At 38.7% G+C, this 17,347-nt stretch overlaps 1 protein-coding gene across 3 annotated transcripts in view; it reads left to right on the top strand.

The window, feature by feature from the left end:
- Positions 1–16,842, top strand: part of ptprb (protein tyrosine phosphatase receptor type b) — a 96,484-nt gene extending 79,642 nt beyond the window's left edge. For 2 of the 3 annotated variants that reach the window (XM_069904072.1, XM_069904074.1), the window contains 14 exons: positions 1,862–2,105; positions 2,195–2,292; positions 2,487–2,592; positions 2,757–2,828; positions 2,945–2,962; positions 3,065–3,146; positions 3,276–3,366; positions 4,634–4,710; positions 4,819–4,953; positions 5,351–5,473; positions 6,616–6,779; positions 8,578–8,713; positions 11,086–11,227; positions 15,269–16,842. In XM_069904072.1, the coding sequence (XP_069760173.1) occupies positions 1,862–2,105; positions 2,195–2,292; positions 2,487–2,592; positions 2,757–2,828; positions 2,945–2,962; positions 3,065–3,146; positions 3,276–3,366; positions 4,634–4,710; positions 4,819–4,953; positions 5,351–5,473; positions 6,616–6,779; positions 8,578–8,713; positions 11,086–11,227; positions 15,269–15,291 (1,511 nt within the window). In that variant the 3' untranslated portion in view covers positions 15,292–16,842. The remainder of the gene's footprint in view (positions 1–1,861; positions 2,106–2,194; positions 2,293–2,486; positions 2,593–2,756; positions 2,829–2,944; positions 2,963–3,064; positions 3,147–3,275; positions 3,367–4,633; positions 4,711–4,818; positions 4,954–5,350; positions 5,474–6,615; positions 6,780–8,577; positions 8,714–11,085; positions 11,228–15,268) is intronic. The other variant, XM_069904073.1, reaches the window with a different exon arrangement.
- Positions 16,843–17,347: the final 505 nt, after the last annotated feature.

The raw sequence follows: 17,347 nt of genomic DNA on the forward strand, positions 1-17,347 counted from the left end.
CACAGATGCTGCCCAATCTGATCAGTGTTCCCAGCACTTTCCCCTTTTTATTTCCTGCATCTGAATTTTAATTTTATTTTCAGCGTTTTTGTTTCTTCCCTCCTCCCTCATATGTTTATCCGTTGTTCATTTCAACCAGTCCCTTTTCGGTTGTGACTTCCATGTTCTCACAATTCTTCGGGTTAAGAACTGTGTCACAATGAAATCCATAAGGGAGTTTATTGCAGTCTCAGCAAGGCTGAGCGCTTCTTTTGAAATCCATGGTAATTTTAATCTGTAGATGTTCGTTTTGTATCTCCTTTTAGAAGGATCCCATTATTTTTAAATATCTGTGTTAAGTAGAGACATGTGGAATTTCCTTAGCATGTTCCAATCCCCATTCTTAAAATTAATTATTAATTATTTGCAGTAATGCCATGCAAACTTTTTCCAAGATTCTTTTAAAATTTATGGATGCAATTCATGGTTTTATTCACTTTGTGTTTGATTAACGCTTAATACATTCCTTTTTAAATGTATGAATTTTGCTAATCATCACATTATTTAATGCCAGGGCACGTCTCTTCCAGTAAATCCCAGAGCAAAATAATTCCTAGATAAGTAACATCTCCAGCAAGTTGCAAGAAGCTCAAGTATGCACAAAGCAGTTAGCTGGATTGACACTCCACCAATCCTGAGCATTCGCTCCTTCCACCTCTGTGCTTACAGTGTATACAAAATATGTACAAAGAGCAATGCAGTTCTTTCCTTGGGGTTATCAACAGCATCTCCCAAACCCATGACCACTACTACCATGAAACACAACACCTGCATGAGCATAGGTGTACCACCATCTGAAAGATCGCTCTTCCAAACTGCACAGTGGCTTTGAAATGAAATCGCCTTTCCTTCATCTCTACCCTTGACACTATGGGAATACCTTCACCAGTAAGTAGTTCATGAAAGCAAATTAGATCCACCTTCTCATGAGTAATTAGGGTTAGGCCGTAAAGTTTGCCTTCACCATTGCTATCCTCGTCCCAAAAACAAAATGAATAAAATAGCATATTGTTGGAGAGAATGATAACTCTCAGACCTAGTCGCCCACTTCCCATCTGGAAGAAGATAGATGAGGATGAGATCACACAAAATCAGATTCAAAGACCGTTTCTCTTGCACCATTATCAGACTCCTAGATCAATGTCACACCAGTAAAATTATGTGACCTTTACTCGATACCAACTGAGCTCTGCCTGTAACTCTGCACTTCTGTATTGTGTATTACTTGCTGTACACTGCATGAAATACTAGCTGGACTGCTCGCAAAATGAACTTTGTCACTGCGCTTTGGTACATGTGACAATAAACTTGAGCTGTCAGTGATAGGGAATGTACCCATTCTAATCAATTTTTTTTGGTTGATGTAACAGACCCTTTTGTCCCATGAGCCCATGCTGCCCAATTACACCCAACTAACCTACAATTCCTGGTACTTTTTTTAACGTTTCTGTAAAATCTCTTTATGTTCTTTGATAATTTAATTTCATTGCTCCATTTCTTATTTTTAACTTCCCTCCTAATATCTTGAATTCTATTTAATGTGATATCATGATACAACTTTTCTGAATTTGTAGTTGTTTCTTTCTCTCTCTATCCATCCGCAGACTCCACGAGTCTTCAGTGTGTTCCTTCCCTTCAGCCGAATATACTTTTTGTTCGCTGTGTGATCTCCACTTTGAACTATTGTTTGACAATATAGTTGCATGTATGCAAAATTCAAATCTCCAGAAGAGTAAAAATGGTCACACACACTTGGATTCACTTCATACGACTTTTTTCAAAAACGACGCAGTGCATCTTATGTCAATATTTCTGCTTTTAGGTACTGAAAATTCAAAGCCAGAAAAACATCACCCCCTGCCGTCTTATTTAGAATACAAACACAACAATTCTCTCAGAAACTATCAGACCAATTATTTTTCAAGCAAGTGTGCAGAAAATCCTGATGGTACATTCCAAAACTTTGAAATTAAAGTTGGAGCTCAGATGGACCGATTGGGGGGGAAGTGTGAGAAGAATCAGAAGACGTTCTGTGACGGTCCTTTAAAATCCAGAACGTCGTACAGGTCAGATGCCTTGGATGAAGACTTGCTACTTTTTCTTGCAGTTTCACCATCTGGAATGTGCAAAACTAACGTGTAAATTACTCTTTTAGAATCAGTGTCCGTGCCTTCACTCAATTGTTTGATGAAGATATGAGCAGTCCTTTATTTTCCGACACCTATTTTTCTTTACCCATCACCACCGAGTCAGGTAGGTGCTTGTTTTCTGTGTGAGTATTGTGGGGGGGGGGGGGGGGGGGTGGGGGGAGGAGGGAGAGCATTAAATTGTAAATTAGCATTACTTGTATTAACTCTGCAGATTCCCAATTGATTTTACACGCCCGCAAATGAGATTTCAAACTGAATGTTTCAACAGGATGACCTAGTCTTGTGTTCCACTTTCAGAGCCTCTCTTTGGTGTCATAGAAGGGGCGAGTGCTGGGGTGTCCCTGATTGTGGTACTCATTTCAGTTATGGTTATCATAGTCTGCAAAAGAAAAGTGAAGCCACTGTAAGTATTTCACCACTTCTATAGTGAATTTGTTATTTCTGGAGACTTGGGCAGTTGAAGGATCTGTTTCTATGCTGTATGCATCTGTCAACATAGTTTAGGCTGGTTGGCCAATAGCCATCTTTGCTTTTTCTTTAACACTTGTGATCTGCTTACAATTACAGCACTTCTGAGGCAAGAGGGTCAAAGCCAAAAGACAGGCCATCCTCTGTAAGCGTCCCTCTCGTACAGGGAAGGTAAGAGCTCTCCTCCCTTGCATCTGCAATTTGACCTTTCTGGTTGCTAAGCAAAGAACATTTGAAATGATAAACACTCACTGAGGCTTTTTTTCAACCCCCCGTCCCTTTTTCAGGAAGCCTCCAATTACCAGGTTTGTTTCATTGTTATTTATCATTGCCATCTAAATTATTGCACATTGAATGAAAGCGCATGTAATGTTTCTTACAAATCAACTCTATTAAATTTGTTCCAGAGAAATTAAGGCCAACCAGTTTGAAACTCAGTTTACCAAACTACAAGCGGATTCCAGTTATCTCCTGTCTGAGGAATACGAGGTAAGATCTGTTTATGAATGATGCTGTGTTAACGCATTTGGTTGACTTTGCATGAGGAGAACAAATTTGAATGTAGATAAAAATGATCCCTGACCTTATAATACTGAATTGCGGCTTTCTCTTTGAAAGGATTTGAAAGATGTTGGAAGAAACCAATCTTTTGACACAGCACTTTTACCTGAAAATAGGGGAAAAAATCGATACAACAATATTCTGCCATGTAAGTGTGATGTATCTCGTGTTACCATCGGCCTTGAGCTGGAGTTTGGCGCTAACCAGTGGAGTGTCATTTTTTTCCCCTGCTGATGTTGTTCATGTTGAATACTATACTATTACCACTTGATGGCTGCATTTTCTGTTGAGCTAGGAGGGCAATGAGGAGAAGTTTGACTTTGAGTAAGTGATGCAGCAAAACGCCAAGACCTATTACCATCAGGCACGGTTAGCGTAAGGCTATTACAGTGGCAGCGACCTGGGCTCGAATATAACATTGCCTGCAAGGAGTTTGTACGTCCTCTCCATGTCTGCAAGGGTTTCCTCCAGGTGCTCTGGTTTCCTCCCACCCTTCAAAATGTATGGTGGGGGGTTGTACATTAATTCAACAATTGAATCACTTCTGCTCAATTTACTGCTAAGTAGTTGATTTATTCCAAAGACTGTTACTTGTGTTTTTATATTAAAAATAATCTGTTGATTAGATGCAGTGTAGAAGCAGGCAATATTGTCCAACTGCTCCATGTATTTATGGAGTACTCGTGCTTCCTCATCCGATTCTATCAATATAATCTATTACCCACTCCTAAAATGCTTATCTTAACTCCCCTAAGGATTTGGTTTTAAAGGAAATAAAAACTAAAACATTGCTGCAAAAATCTTTTTTTTAAAAAAAACCTCAGCAAGGTCTCGGCTTGAAGCATCAACAATGCTACTCTTTCCACAGATGCTGCTTGACTTACTGAGTGATTCCAACAATTTCTGTTTTTATTTCTTAATCCTACAATGTGGTTTCGCCAAAGTTTAGAGCAGGTCGTGCCCCCTTGGGAGCTGTAAATGTGAGGAGCTCATCGTTTGTCCATTAAAATGAGTCTGTGTGGTTCTGGATGGGAGATGGATGAAGTGTTGGTGGCGAAAATTCTGGAAACACTCTGGAGGTAAGGTAGTGGGTGTGGAGAGAAAGCACAGAATTTTAGTTCCAGAATCCTTCATCAGGCACCAACATTGTTTGGTTCTAATTTCAGATTTTCAGCATCTGCATTTTCTTTTATTTTTATTTGCTGATTGGGAGAAATATCTATAAAATTACTCTCCCAAAGAGACAGGGCTAAACAAGGGAAAAGAGAGTTAGTGGCGTGCTGCTGCCTTGGTAACACCCATGCAGAGGTGCTTCTATAATTATAGGTTGAATATCTTCAGGGTATTTATCAGTTTTGATCAAAATGATGTAAAAAATAGATTGGTTATTTCTTATGTTTCTTGTTTTCTACTAGATGACTCGACTAGGGTGAAATTGACATACATTGACGATGACCCTTGTTCGGACTACATTAATGCCAGCTATATCCCTGTAAGTCAGAGTAGTGCATTGATTTGGTTATTTCATATCTAAATATGAATGCCTTTTTGATTTTTTCTGATGTATTTCTAAATGCATACTTGCGATTCACAATTCTAGGGATGCAGTTTTCGAAGGGAATACATTGCGACTCAAGGCCCCCTGCCCGGCACCAAAGATGATTTTTGGAAAATGGTTTGGGAACAAAATGTTCATAATGTTGTGATGGTCACCCAATGTGTAGAAAAGGGAAGGGTAAGTATTCACTATTCCTTTTCTATTAGGCCTCTTTTACATCACCAACCAATAAGTTTGTAAGGTCACATTGTCTAGTACTGCCTTGAATGCTTGATTAAATGTGATAGCTTAGAGTAAGGGTATTGTAACTTGGCTAACTTCAAAACAAAATCTCAAAACAAAAAAAAAATGTTATTAAGAAGTGATTGTACAGAATATCAAAAATACCATCCGATCCTTTAGAAATGAGCAGCAGTTGTCTAGCTGGTGGGAGCCAAATTTGTATCAAAAGAACACTGTGGGAATTCAAGGGGAGATTTTGAAAACAACTTCAAATGCCCAAATTGTAACTGCTTCATTGATTCGTACATACAGAGAATCTGGTGACATTTTGCTTTATGTCCCCCATCAACAGGTAAAATGTGATCATTATTGGCCTTTTGACCATGATGCTTTGTATTATGGAGATCTCATTGTCCAAATGCTGTCCGAATCAGTCTTACCAGAATGGACGATCAGAGAATTCAAAATTTGCAACGTAAGGATCTTTTAAATATCTTTGAACACTGTATCTCAACGTATTTATTACGATGATAGGAGCCGGTTTCTTCCAAAGTTTGAGACCTTTACTCCACTACAGTATTACATCGCTTAATATCCACGATATGTTCTGTGAAATAGGATGTTGTGCAAATACAATATTATAGTAACTTAGTTGTTTATTATGAATATCAAGACTTTTAATGGTACAGTACATATTATATAAGCCTATAATAAATCTGGCGGTGTAATCACTTGTATACAAGAGTCCTGAGATACAACGTGTGGCGTGCGGGAAGCTGGTATGTCCCATTCTCCGATCGGGATTTCTGAACTCTATAACCTTATGGGACCACCGACGTATTTGCAGCGCAGGACTGTAGTTCACGTAAAGTAGCAGAATATTAGGCCCATCAGTTGTCTAAGTTTCCAGCAGAGCATTTCTATTCATCTCCCACTCTCTCCATTTCCTAATAGCCTATTCTCTCACACGTGCCTTTTAACTCCTTTGATTGTTTCTTCCACTAACATACATTAAGGGGTAGCTTACTTTTACCTTCCAGAATGCCCTTCGGATGTGAAGGAAACCCATGTAGACATAGAGAGGACAAAGAAATTTCACACCAACTGTACCAGGATCCCAAAAGCTATGAGGCAACAGCTTCAAGTGATGTGCTACAGTGGGATTGTGCCATTGTAATTAAGGAAATGTAATAACCATCTGATGTACAGGTAGTTTTAACCAGATCAGCAATAGTAACATCAAAGCTGGTTATTTCTTTTGTCCAGAGCAGTGGTTCTCAACCTTTTTCTTTTCACTCACATACCACTTTAAGTATTCCCCATGCCAAAGGTGCTCCGTGATTAGTAAGGGATTACTTACTGATGTAAACTGAGACAGATTCTTGTGCTGAAATCTCCAACTTGAAGGAGACAAGGTCATCAACAGAACCTAACCAATGGTTGGCAGAGCGATTAGAACCGGGGTTCAAATCACTGTCTAAGGATTTGGTAAGTTTTCCCCATGTCTGTGTTGGTATTCACTGGGAGCTCTGGTTTCCTCCCACCATTTGAAACATTGGGTGGCAGGGACTTGTGCCACGAGGGCCTGCTGGTAAAATTGCTGTTATTGTTGTCTAGGAGGATCAGCTTGACTGCGCTCGGATTGTTCGTCACTTTCACTACACTGTTTGGCCAGATCATGGGGTACCAGAAACTGCACAATCTTTAATCCAATTTGTGCGAACAGTGAGAGATTATATTAACAGATCACCAAACTCTGGTCCTACGGTTATACATTGCAGGTTAGTGATGTTCTCTACTTCAGAACTTTACACGTCAAAGTTACTAACTCAATAAAAATTCAGTGAAATTTTTTTTCTATTCAAACAGTAACTATATTATTACTCAATTGTGGCTGTGATGACTACCCTCTCCTCTATAAGTAACTCAAAAACAAAATTTTATTGGCAATTATCAAAGTGGTAAGTGCTCTCTGAAAGTGGAACTCTTTTCCAGGGTAGGCAAGCAGAAACCAGTCACATTCAACTCCAGATTAAAACTGAATCACCTCATCCAACAATGAATCTTAATTTTACTTTCATATATACAAGAATAGAGTGAAATGTATAACCCAGTGGTGCTCAACCTTTTTCTTTCCACTAACATATCACTGTAAGTTTTCCCTATGTCATAGGGGCTCTGTGATTAGTAAGGGATTGCTTAAGGTGGGATGTGGGTGGAAAGAAAAGCTTTGAAAACCACTCATTTAATCATACTAATTGACTCATTATATGCACAGTTTAATAACTCCAAAGAAAATGGGAAATGACAATTTTTCTCAAGCATATTATTTCAGTAATGATTGGGTCAAGAGCAGTGATTCTCAACCTTTCCTTCCCACTCACAAACCACCTTAAGAAATTCCTTACTAAACACAGGGCACCGATGGCATAGGGATTACTTAAAGTGGTATGTGAGTGGAAAGCAAAAAGTCGAACCACTGGTATAACCCTTTCACACCAAGGTAATTTGTTCCATTTCTTGTGAATCATTGGTATAAAATAGTGGTTCCCAAACATTTTTGGCCTACTGCTCCCTTGGCTCCCAGGCCGCATCCCTACCCCCAAACCCCTCTGTAGAAATGACACACACCTCTTTCTTGGTATTTGGTCTACTGCAAATTTAAAACAAAATTTGTAGTAAACCAATTTATTTAGCAATATGTAAGGGTAAATATACATTGTCTTCACAACTCTCACACTATGTTGCCTATGCTATTGTTTTTGTTTGCTGTGGTACGGCCATATTTTGTTCTGCAGTCACCCCCCCACCCCCTCTTCACCTGACAGATAGCACACGATGAGCGATACAGACTAAGTTTGCCAGAAACATTTGTACCGCCCACTTTGGGAATGACCAAAGTGGCATTGTGGGTAATTCACTGGACAGGTAGCCATAATTTTACACCATTGAATCCTAATGTGGCAGCCAGAGAATGTTAATCAGAGTGACCGTGTCGGTGAAACTACTGGATTGTCATTCAAATCCATCTGGTTCACTAACGTGCTTCAGAGAAGGAAATCCTCCATCCTTTCCTAGAGTGATCCATGTTTAACCCCTGACTTTTAACAACCTCTTTCCATTCAGGACCAATTGGGAATTAGCAATGGTCATAATTCTGTGAACAATTTTAATGCAGCTGAGTTTTCACCAAAAGAGATTTGTCCAAATTCATATTAGCACGACAGAAATTTGACCATGCCAGTTTAATCTGGATTTGAATCTAGATATTTAAAATGAATAATAATTGAAACCATCCAACAGCCTCATCACTCGTATTACACTAAAATCCGTGTCAACCGGAATTCAAGCAACCAGCGACCTCTAGCAACATGCAAAAAAAAAATTGCAGAAGTAAATAGTTAAAATACTGAAGTTTAAAAATTGCTTGCCTCGCAGTTAGTTCGCAACCAGAAAAATGTACTTATCCAGCATCTACCAATCTCCATAGGTGCCAGATACCAGGAGTTTCACTATATTTACTTGATGTTCTACAAGTAAACTATGGTAAATTATGAAAATTGCCATTTTTTTTTCCAGTGCTGGTGTTGGCCGGACAGGCACATTCATCGCTTTGGACAGAATCCTTTTGCAGTTGGAGAGTAAGGATTCAGTGGACATTTATGGAACAGTTTATGACCTGAGGCTCCACAGGGTACATATGGTGCAAACTGAGGTAATGGGATTTGATTGTATTACATTTAGCATTGCAACATCTCATTTTTAAAATACTTGTGACACATTATCTTGACTGCACAGAATTTGTTGTGCAATAGGTTCCACAACCAGAAAGATTGTGCACAGGCATTGCAGCATGTTGAATTTCCAGGATTCATTTATTTCCATACGGTAATAATTCACAATTCAAAACACCCAGTTCCAGTCCTTCAGTAGTGAAGCGTGGCAGTTGGTGCAACACTATTTAGCACCTGCAACCCAGTTCTAATCCTCCACTGTCCGTAAAGAGTTTGTCTGAACTCTCTATGTGACCTGCTCTAGTTTCCTCCCACCAACCAAAAGAGAGAGGGTTGAAGTTTAATTGTGCATAATTGAGCAGAACAGGTTTCAATAGCCAGAATATCCTTCAACCAAAAAGAAATCATAGAATGAGAGAGCACAGCAGCTCTGGTGGCTGAAAGTTGCAGCACATAATGAACCACGTAGGATCATAGATGTTCAGGCAATAACAATGTGCTTGGTACTTTACCTTCTGTATGGAACAGGAGCCTCCATTTCCATTAGTCATCTCCTGAAATGAACAAAGTGAATATACTTTTGGGTCTTTATTCATTGGAGCGTAGAAGGTTGAGAGAGAATTTGATAGAGGTATATAGAATTGAGGGTAGGAGAGATTAGAACGAGGAGTCATAAGTTAAGTGTTAGGGGCAGAACTTTAGAAATAACATAAGAGGGAGCTTCTTCACTCAGAGAGTGGTGGCTGAGTGGAATGACCTTCCGGAAGAGGTGGTTGCAGCAGGGTCAATTTTGTTTGGATAAGTACATGGATGTGAGGGGACTGGTGGAGCCATATGACCTGTTTCCGTACTGTAATGGTTATATACTGAACTGCAACTGAAAATATATCATTCGGTCAGAATCATCTTAGCTTGAATCACATTTCAGTGTATTTCTCATGTTCTATCTTACAAAAGAAATTGTTATTCACATTACCTTGTTCTCCAAAACCTTGTCCCAATGCAAGGGGAAATCATGTGCAGGGAAGGAGAACCTAGGAACATAATGAGGGCAAACATGCATATGCCAAGTCTTTGCAACAGAGCCTGATGTCCAATCACATTGAACCTCCTTACCTTTGGATCAAGTTCTCCTTCTGTCAACTCCAACTGGTAGTTGAAGTGCAACATTAGAAAAGGATTTCTCTCCCCCCCCCCCCCCCCCACAAGTATCTTCCATTCCTCAGGAAGGATCTGGAAGTAAATCATTCTCAACTCCAAGGGACTGCTGGTGTAGACAAAACCAGTGAGAGGTCCTCTGCTTCCAACCGCTCATTCATCATTCATATTTGCACAAGATCTGCCTTTGATTGCAAAAAGTTGTGCAAACTTCGGTGATAACTAAAACCCCTTCAGAAGCTAAGCAAACTCCTAAGTGGTCATCTTAAGTGACATAGTTTTCACCTGCACATAATCATTTGACCTTCATACAGAACATTATTCTACTGGTATTCTGCAAGCAGTATTGCCTGGAGAGCCTTGGAACAGGCACTATGCCCACTGACGATGCACGTCACTTGGACGATACCCAGTACAGACCAATTCCCAAAACTGCTTACCGCCTGACCACAACCTTAAATGTGCAACAGAGCTAAAACTGGAGTTAACCAAGAAAGGATGCTGGCGAAAGCCAAGTTTCTCCAGCACATTTGTGTATTTCACCTTAAACCAGTAAGCCATCAGCAGCCACTTTTTTTTTTAACCCCCACCCTCTCCAAAGAGAGAAATTTGCTCATTTCCCTCATACAAATATTATGCAAAGTTTCTGGCATAAGCTTTCTATTCGGGGTGCCCTGTTGTACTTACGTGGCTTTATTTGCCCTGGTGGATCCATTGCTAATCAAAATATTATCTTTAGGATCATTTTTTACATCCCAATATAAATAACCTAAATGCATTAATAACATAGAGAAAAAAGAGAAATCACATTTTTGATCTAGATTGAATAATATCATTTGGAGCATCCAAAACTCCAGAAAAGTGATAGAAAGAGCAAAACCTCTCCACATATTTATAGCAGTAACAATGACAATCAGCTCAGAACTGCTTCTATTGCAATGCAAGCTGTCAGAGACATGTCCAGTAAACTTCAATTATACAATAAATCCAAGTGGAAATGATTCAAAAGCATGAAATTATATAAGCATCAACTAAAATTCATTGTGGTAACAATTAAACTTGCTGTAAATATAAACCTCATTGCTGAAACAGTTGATCGTTTAATTCACAAGGAGACAAAATGTACAGCTAAATAACAAGATGTCCAAATAAATTTACAACAGTTAATAATAATGTCTCTGTGTTTTTCTTTCAGTGCCAATATGCTTATTTACACTTGTGCACCAGGGATGTTGTAAGGAGCAGAAAGCTTCGAGGTGAACAAGAAAATCCATTGTTTCCCATTTATGAAAATGTAAATCCAGAATACCACAGAGGTATGCAAAGAGTCCCCGGAGGTGAATTCCCCGTGGAATATTCATCAACACTTCAATTCAAAAGCAGTCTGTTCATTCATAAAACATTTACTGCATGGCACATTTCTCAGAATTGATGACTAAAGGGAAACTGTTAATTATTGTAATTTCTGGGGGGAAAAATTGTCCTCCTGGCATGGACACTGTATCCCCACAAGCCTTAACAAAAACTAACTACAGCAAAACCCCTGGTATCCAGCACCTATGGGGATTGGTAGGCACGGGATAAGAGAATTTTCTGGTTGCTTGAGGCTGCGCATTGCACAATCGGCAAACAAACTTCCATTTTTTTTTGCCGGTTGCTTGAATTCTAGATAACAGGGGTTTAACTGTAAAAGTCTGCAAATGTGGAATTACAGAGAAACCCATCTAAAAAGAAAGACATTTCCTTCCTGAAGTATAAGACTGAAACAGATGGGCTTTCACTGTCACATAAATTGCTATTAAAGATTAATGTTCCTCACAGTCGTTAGTGGGATTCAAAGTCATGTCTGGATCAATAGGCATTCATTTTATATAGTTACTGGGCAATATTGGCAGATTTAAAGCCTTGATGTTTATACCATTAGCAAACAGAAATAGTTGGGTCTCAATGCATTTTATCAAGTTACAAGTTCCATTGTCGCATAGCTAAACATTGTATTGCCTTAGACCAGAGTTTGATTGTGAAATAACTCAAGGCAGGCCTTTTGTGACTGGCCATTGATGCAATTCATCCTTTGCATGAAAGTAGATTTTTTTTAAAAGGTGGCCTGATGATGCCTGTTGCTATAATACAAAGCATTCCAATCACCAGCAAGATCAACCTAACCATCATCACTCCTTTCTTCCATTATTTACTTTTAAAGTTGATTCAAATTAGTCTGAGAAAAATCAGTCAGAGAATAAAATTGAATTTCTGACCTCTCATCCACTTTTCCTTCACATTATGATCATAGACATAATGACTGAGGCAGGACACTTCCCCCCCTCCCACCCCCCCCCCCCCCACCTAAAAAAATACCAGATCCAATGCTCCTGGAGCCTCTGCTATCATGAACTACAGAAGTCGCAAGGTGGAAGGAATCTGACTCTATTCTCGTTGAGTTTCTAGGGCAAACACATCAATAGTGAGAAAGGCAGTTGAATTCATTGACATTTGAAAGGAAACCTCTTCTAGGGAAAACCAATTCTGTGCGAAAGGACTTTTGTTTTCAAAAATCACAGCAGGAGCCCCTTAAATTGATTTTCAAATTTGGTCTATGGAATTAAAATACAGATACTGACATGCAACAAAGCAGTTTCTGTCCTCAGTTCTCCTCTAATTAACAGCGTTCAGTACTTTATGACTGACACGATGAATGGCCAGGAGCCAGCCTTTTGATAAATGTTTGTTCTCAACGAATGACTGCAAACTTCACTTTGAGCATATGTCAGCATCTTACATTGGAAAATACATCAGAATTGAGGAAGGAGCAAATAATAACCAAAGTAGAATGGTATGCATAAGCCCCAGCCCAGCCAATAAAGCAAAATCTCTTCCAATACTGTCAAAAGGAGGAATGGGGAAAAAATAAGACAGAGAATTTATGAAAGTGATCTTCAGAAGGCAGATGTGGGAAGTAATGGTCAAACCCACGTTGGAGGATTATAGCAGGGGCAAAGTTTTAGAACGAATATCAAAACAAGGATAAGGAGGCAGATCTGTAGATGGGCAGATATTGGTCCTTACTGAGAGGGTGAAGACAAAGTTGGCAGCATTCTAAATGAGTTACTATATGTGGTTGCAAGATGAGTGATAAGGAAATTGATGAACAGATTAGAGTTGGTGATTTGAGGAGTCTGGAACCAATTTTGAATCAGAATTTATTGTCATGCAACGTTACAAAATTTGTGGTTTCGCAGCAGCATTGTTGAAGAGCAAATATTGCCATAAAATTCCATTAAAAAATAAATAAATTAGTGCAGAAAAATGAGAGAGAGTGAGGTAGTGTCCATGGTTCATTGTCCATTCAGAAATCTGATAGCAGAGGGGAAGAAGCTGACCTTGTGTTGCTGGGTGTTCATCTTCCGTGTTCCTGTGCTCCTTCCTGATGGTAGCAGTGTGAAGAGGACGTGGCTTGGGTGTGGCAGGACTTTGAGGATACAGGCTGCTTTGTTAATACACCACATCTTGGAGATGTCCTGTGATGGCACTGGCAGAGTTCACAACTCTTAGTTTTTTTTTCTTGTCCTGCGCATTAGCAGTGTCCAGTGTGGCAACCAGTCAGAATTCTAACCAGTAAGAATTGTAAGTGCCTTCACCTAGGTCCATAATAGAACTGGAATGGTGCTGTAATTAAGGCCTCATTTCTCCCCACCCACACTAGCTCACTACAGGGGCTGGGTAATTTCTTTTCTCTTAAAATACATCTTGCTTGTGGAACTGAAATTTGATTGGACTTTAGACTGATTGTACAGACCAATTCTTCCCCTGATTTCCGACCTGTTATTTGCTGGCCAAGAATTTTTATTGGCTCTTGTTCAGCAACAGGTTAACACCTTATTGTGTAATGCATCAAGATTAATGAACAAGCTTATTTTGAAGCCAACCTGACCTAATGTTATATTTAGTTGGGTGAAAGAATATGTCCAAGATTTGTATTTACATTTAAGGACAACCACGAAGGCATGAAAAGCAAATCCCAGCTAAAGTGAACTGGAAAATTAGGTTATGGGATCGGTCAGTGAAAATCTGAAGGCAAAGATTTAAGGGGCTCTTTCAAATAACACAGGTTTAAGGGTGGCCCCACAACACATCACAATAAGATCAAACTTGAAGAAAATCCGTATCATTTGCACAGATCCAGGTGGGAAGTGGGAAAAGCAGAGTGGAGAGATTATTAAAATACACCAAAAAAACATTTAAAAGTTAGGGTACAAGATATTTCAATAACTGAGGCTAGAAAGCAATCAGCCCTTATTTAATGGGAGGAGGTTTAAGGCACCAAATAGCACATCTGTGCCTAATTCATATCAACCTTTCAATTTGATATAGCCTTGGTAAGGTATTAGTTCAGAAAATAATTGAGACATAAATTGGAATGAATAGCCCCTTTTCCACTGGCATCCCAGTTAATTGGCCCCCAGAAAAGGAAGATGTTTTTGCTGTTTCCACTGGATCACCTTTTGCTTAAACCTCTTGTTACCCTTAAGAGCAATGAGTCCTTTTCCACTGAACACACTCATCCCCAGGGATTGGAGTGTTCTACCTTCAACTGGAAACGGATGACTTTCTGCTGTCCCTTTCCCACCGATTTTATCAGAATGCCGGGATACTGACTGTTTTGTTTTTACACTGGACCCTATCCCAGTTAATTCCCCATTAATTCTTGGGACAATGTGACAATGGAAAAGGGGTTAATTTCACAGAATGTAGAAGAGATTTTTGTTCAATGATCGAGATTTTTAAAAATGTTGATCCTTGAACCAATACAAAACATTAATATTTTAAAGATTTCATTACTGTAGGTAAATTGACTGTCATCCTTCCTATGTTAAAAAAAAACACAAAATTATTGATTTTTAAGTACTCTGAGGTACCCCAAGGACACGAAAGTTGCCATTTAAATCTTCCACAATTCTTTTTCTGTACTCAGCATTTTTTTTTTTTAAATGGCTCTGTTGCAATTTTCATGTTGAAGCTAATTTCTCAATATTGGTCCCAAAATAAGCAAACGTTTGCATATAAGCCACAGATTGTTGGTTAAGGTAGATAAAAGTGGGCAGATTGAATATACACACCAAGCAACACCAAAGAAAGAGGTGGCCATTGATACTTAGAAAAAACTGCTTTTAATTAAATCCGTCCTTAAGGAATGTTTGAACTTATTTTCTTGGGATAACCCCAGAAGGCAGTATGCCTCGCTTGGCATCAGAGAGACGAGGAACCCAATCGTTTCAATTTTAAAGCAAAGCAGCAGGAAATTACCACAGTGTGATTGAGAAAGGGTTTAGAATTTTATTTCAAATCATAAATATTATTTCCTTTTATTAATCCCATAGACTTTCTCTTTGGAAGACACTGAAGAATGCAAAGAAACTATCCTTGGATATAATGAACCTCAAATACAGCTAAATATGCACTAAATAAATACCAGGCCTTGAATTTCATTGTGTATAATTTATTTGCCTGGTATTCCTTTTGGATATTATTATAATTTAAATGTATTAGAGATTATTGTATATACATATATTTCAAATAAATATTTCTTATATATTTTTTAAAACTGGTGGGATTATATATTTTATACGACCTATTACAAAATATCTATTGAGAGAAAGAAAAAAGTAACCTGTATATAATACTGTTCAATTTTGTTTGATTTTTAAATATTAATATTCACAATGCAATGTTCTGTGAGAACTAAGTTGTTTTAAGAGGAGTTTCAAAATTTGGACAAATGATTTGCTGACACCTGGGTGTCTTGGAAGAAAAAAAATTCACAGAAGCCTTTGCTATTTGAACAATGACAGCAAATCTCATGTTAATACTTCCATAGTAGATTATTCAGCCCATTGAATCTATGCCAGTTCCCAAAGCAATACCATTGTTCCACTTATTTCACATGCCCAATAACTGACTACCACTGAACCAAGTTAAACAAGAAAGTCTGCAGATGCTGTGATTGTAGTTTAATACACAAAAGTGCTTGGGAAACTCAACAGGTCATGCAGCGTTCATAGATATATAACCGGAGCCCTTGATGAAGTGAAGGGTATGTATATTTGCTTCCTATGAATGCTGCATGACCTGCTGAGTTTCTCCAGCACTTTTGTATATTAAACCACTACACCAAGCGTAATTTACAGCCCTTTAACCACTACATCTTGGGGCTGCAAGAGGAAAATTAGAGCATCAGAGGGCAATCCACGCACGCAAGGAAAATGTTCAAGCTCCACCTCATCAGTACCCTAGATCGGGATAGAACACTGGTTGATGGACTTGTGAAGAGCAACACTTCTCACTGTTCTATAGTGTGACCTGCTTAACCTCAGTCCCAGTATTAGAGGTATTAAACTATTCCTATGAAGCTAGTGTAAAGATTGAATTAATCATCTGGCACTCAAATCTTCCAGCTTCATGTATGATCAGCTGACCAGAGGAAGAGACAATGAGCACTGTTCCTTTGCAAGAACCCTGTCAACAAAGCACAAGAGCCACTCACAAACCAGTAAACTCCAAGCTTTAATCTCATTTCTTGCCTGAAATCATCTGTAGTTTGAAACCTCTTCCTAAATTCATTGCTTGCCTTTGTACAAGAGAAACAGAAAAGAACGACTTTTCATTAGGTAGCCACTTGTTAAAATGCATTTTCCTTAATGCATCTGCATAAAAAGACCAATTTGCATTTAAATAAAGAAAATAAATACTATGTTAAGTATTACAGTTATGAACAGCAGTTGGGACAATACATGTTACTATTTTATTCCTGTACTTGCCTTCAGTCTGGAAATGGGGTTTCAAAACTATGGATTCAATGATATATTAATTTATCTTTAATTTATATGGACAATGTCAATAGAACCTGCAGTCTTTTTTTAATAAATGGACAATTAAAATACACGATTTAAGAATTTATTTGTTTGCACTTTTGTTTCTATTTGCAACATTCAAACACTATTTTGGTTCTCCATTAGACTGCAAGTTGGGTCGGGCAGCTTAGTGAATTCTCCACAGCACTACTAGTGATATTACATACATTATGCAATGTTGCCATTAGGCATCTTGAAATTGTTTTCGTTCTTGGTCACAGAATGGAGAAAAAGAGATGTGGGAGAGATTTACTCGGTTGGTTCCAGGGATGAAGGATTTAGCTACAGCTTCAGTGAAATGAAGGTTGCGAAAAATTCTGAATAAGTAGGAACTGTTGCATTTTGGCAAGTCGTACTTGAAGGTGGGTACATGGTTAATGGCAGAATACTTAACAGTGTGGAAGAACGTTATCCAAAACCATACATCGCTCAAAGCTGCCATCAGATTGACGGGGTAGTTAAGAAGGCTTATGGTATTCAGGCCTCATTAAGGTATTTAGTTCAAGAGCCATGAGGTAAAGCTACAGCTCTGGTTAGACCACTTTCTGG

This window comes from Narcine bancroftii, chromosome 11 (genome assembly GCF_036971445.1).
Source record: "Narcine bancroftii isolate sNarBan1 chromosome 11, sNarBan1.hap1, whole genome shotgun sequence".
In the NCBI taxonomy this organism is placed as follows: domain Eukaryota; kingdom Metazoa; phylum Chordata; class Chondrichthyes; order Torpediniformes; family Narcinidae; genus Narcine; species Narcine bancroftii.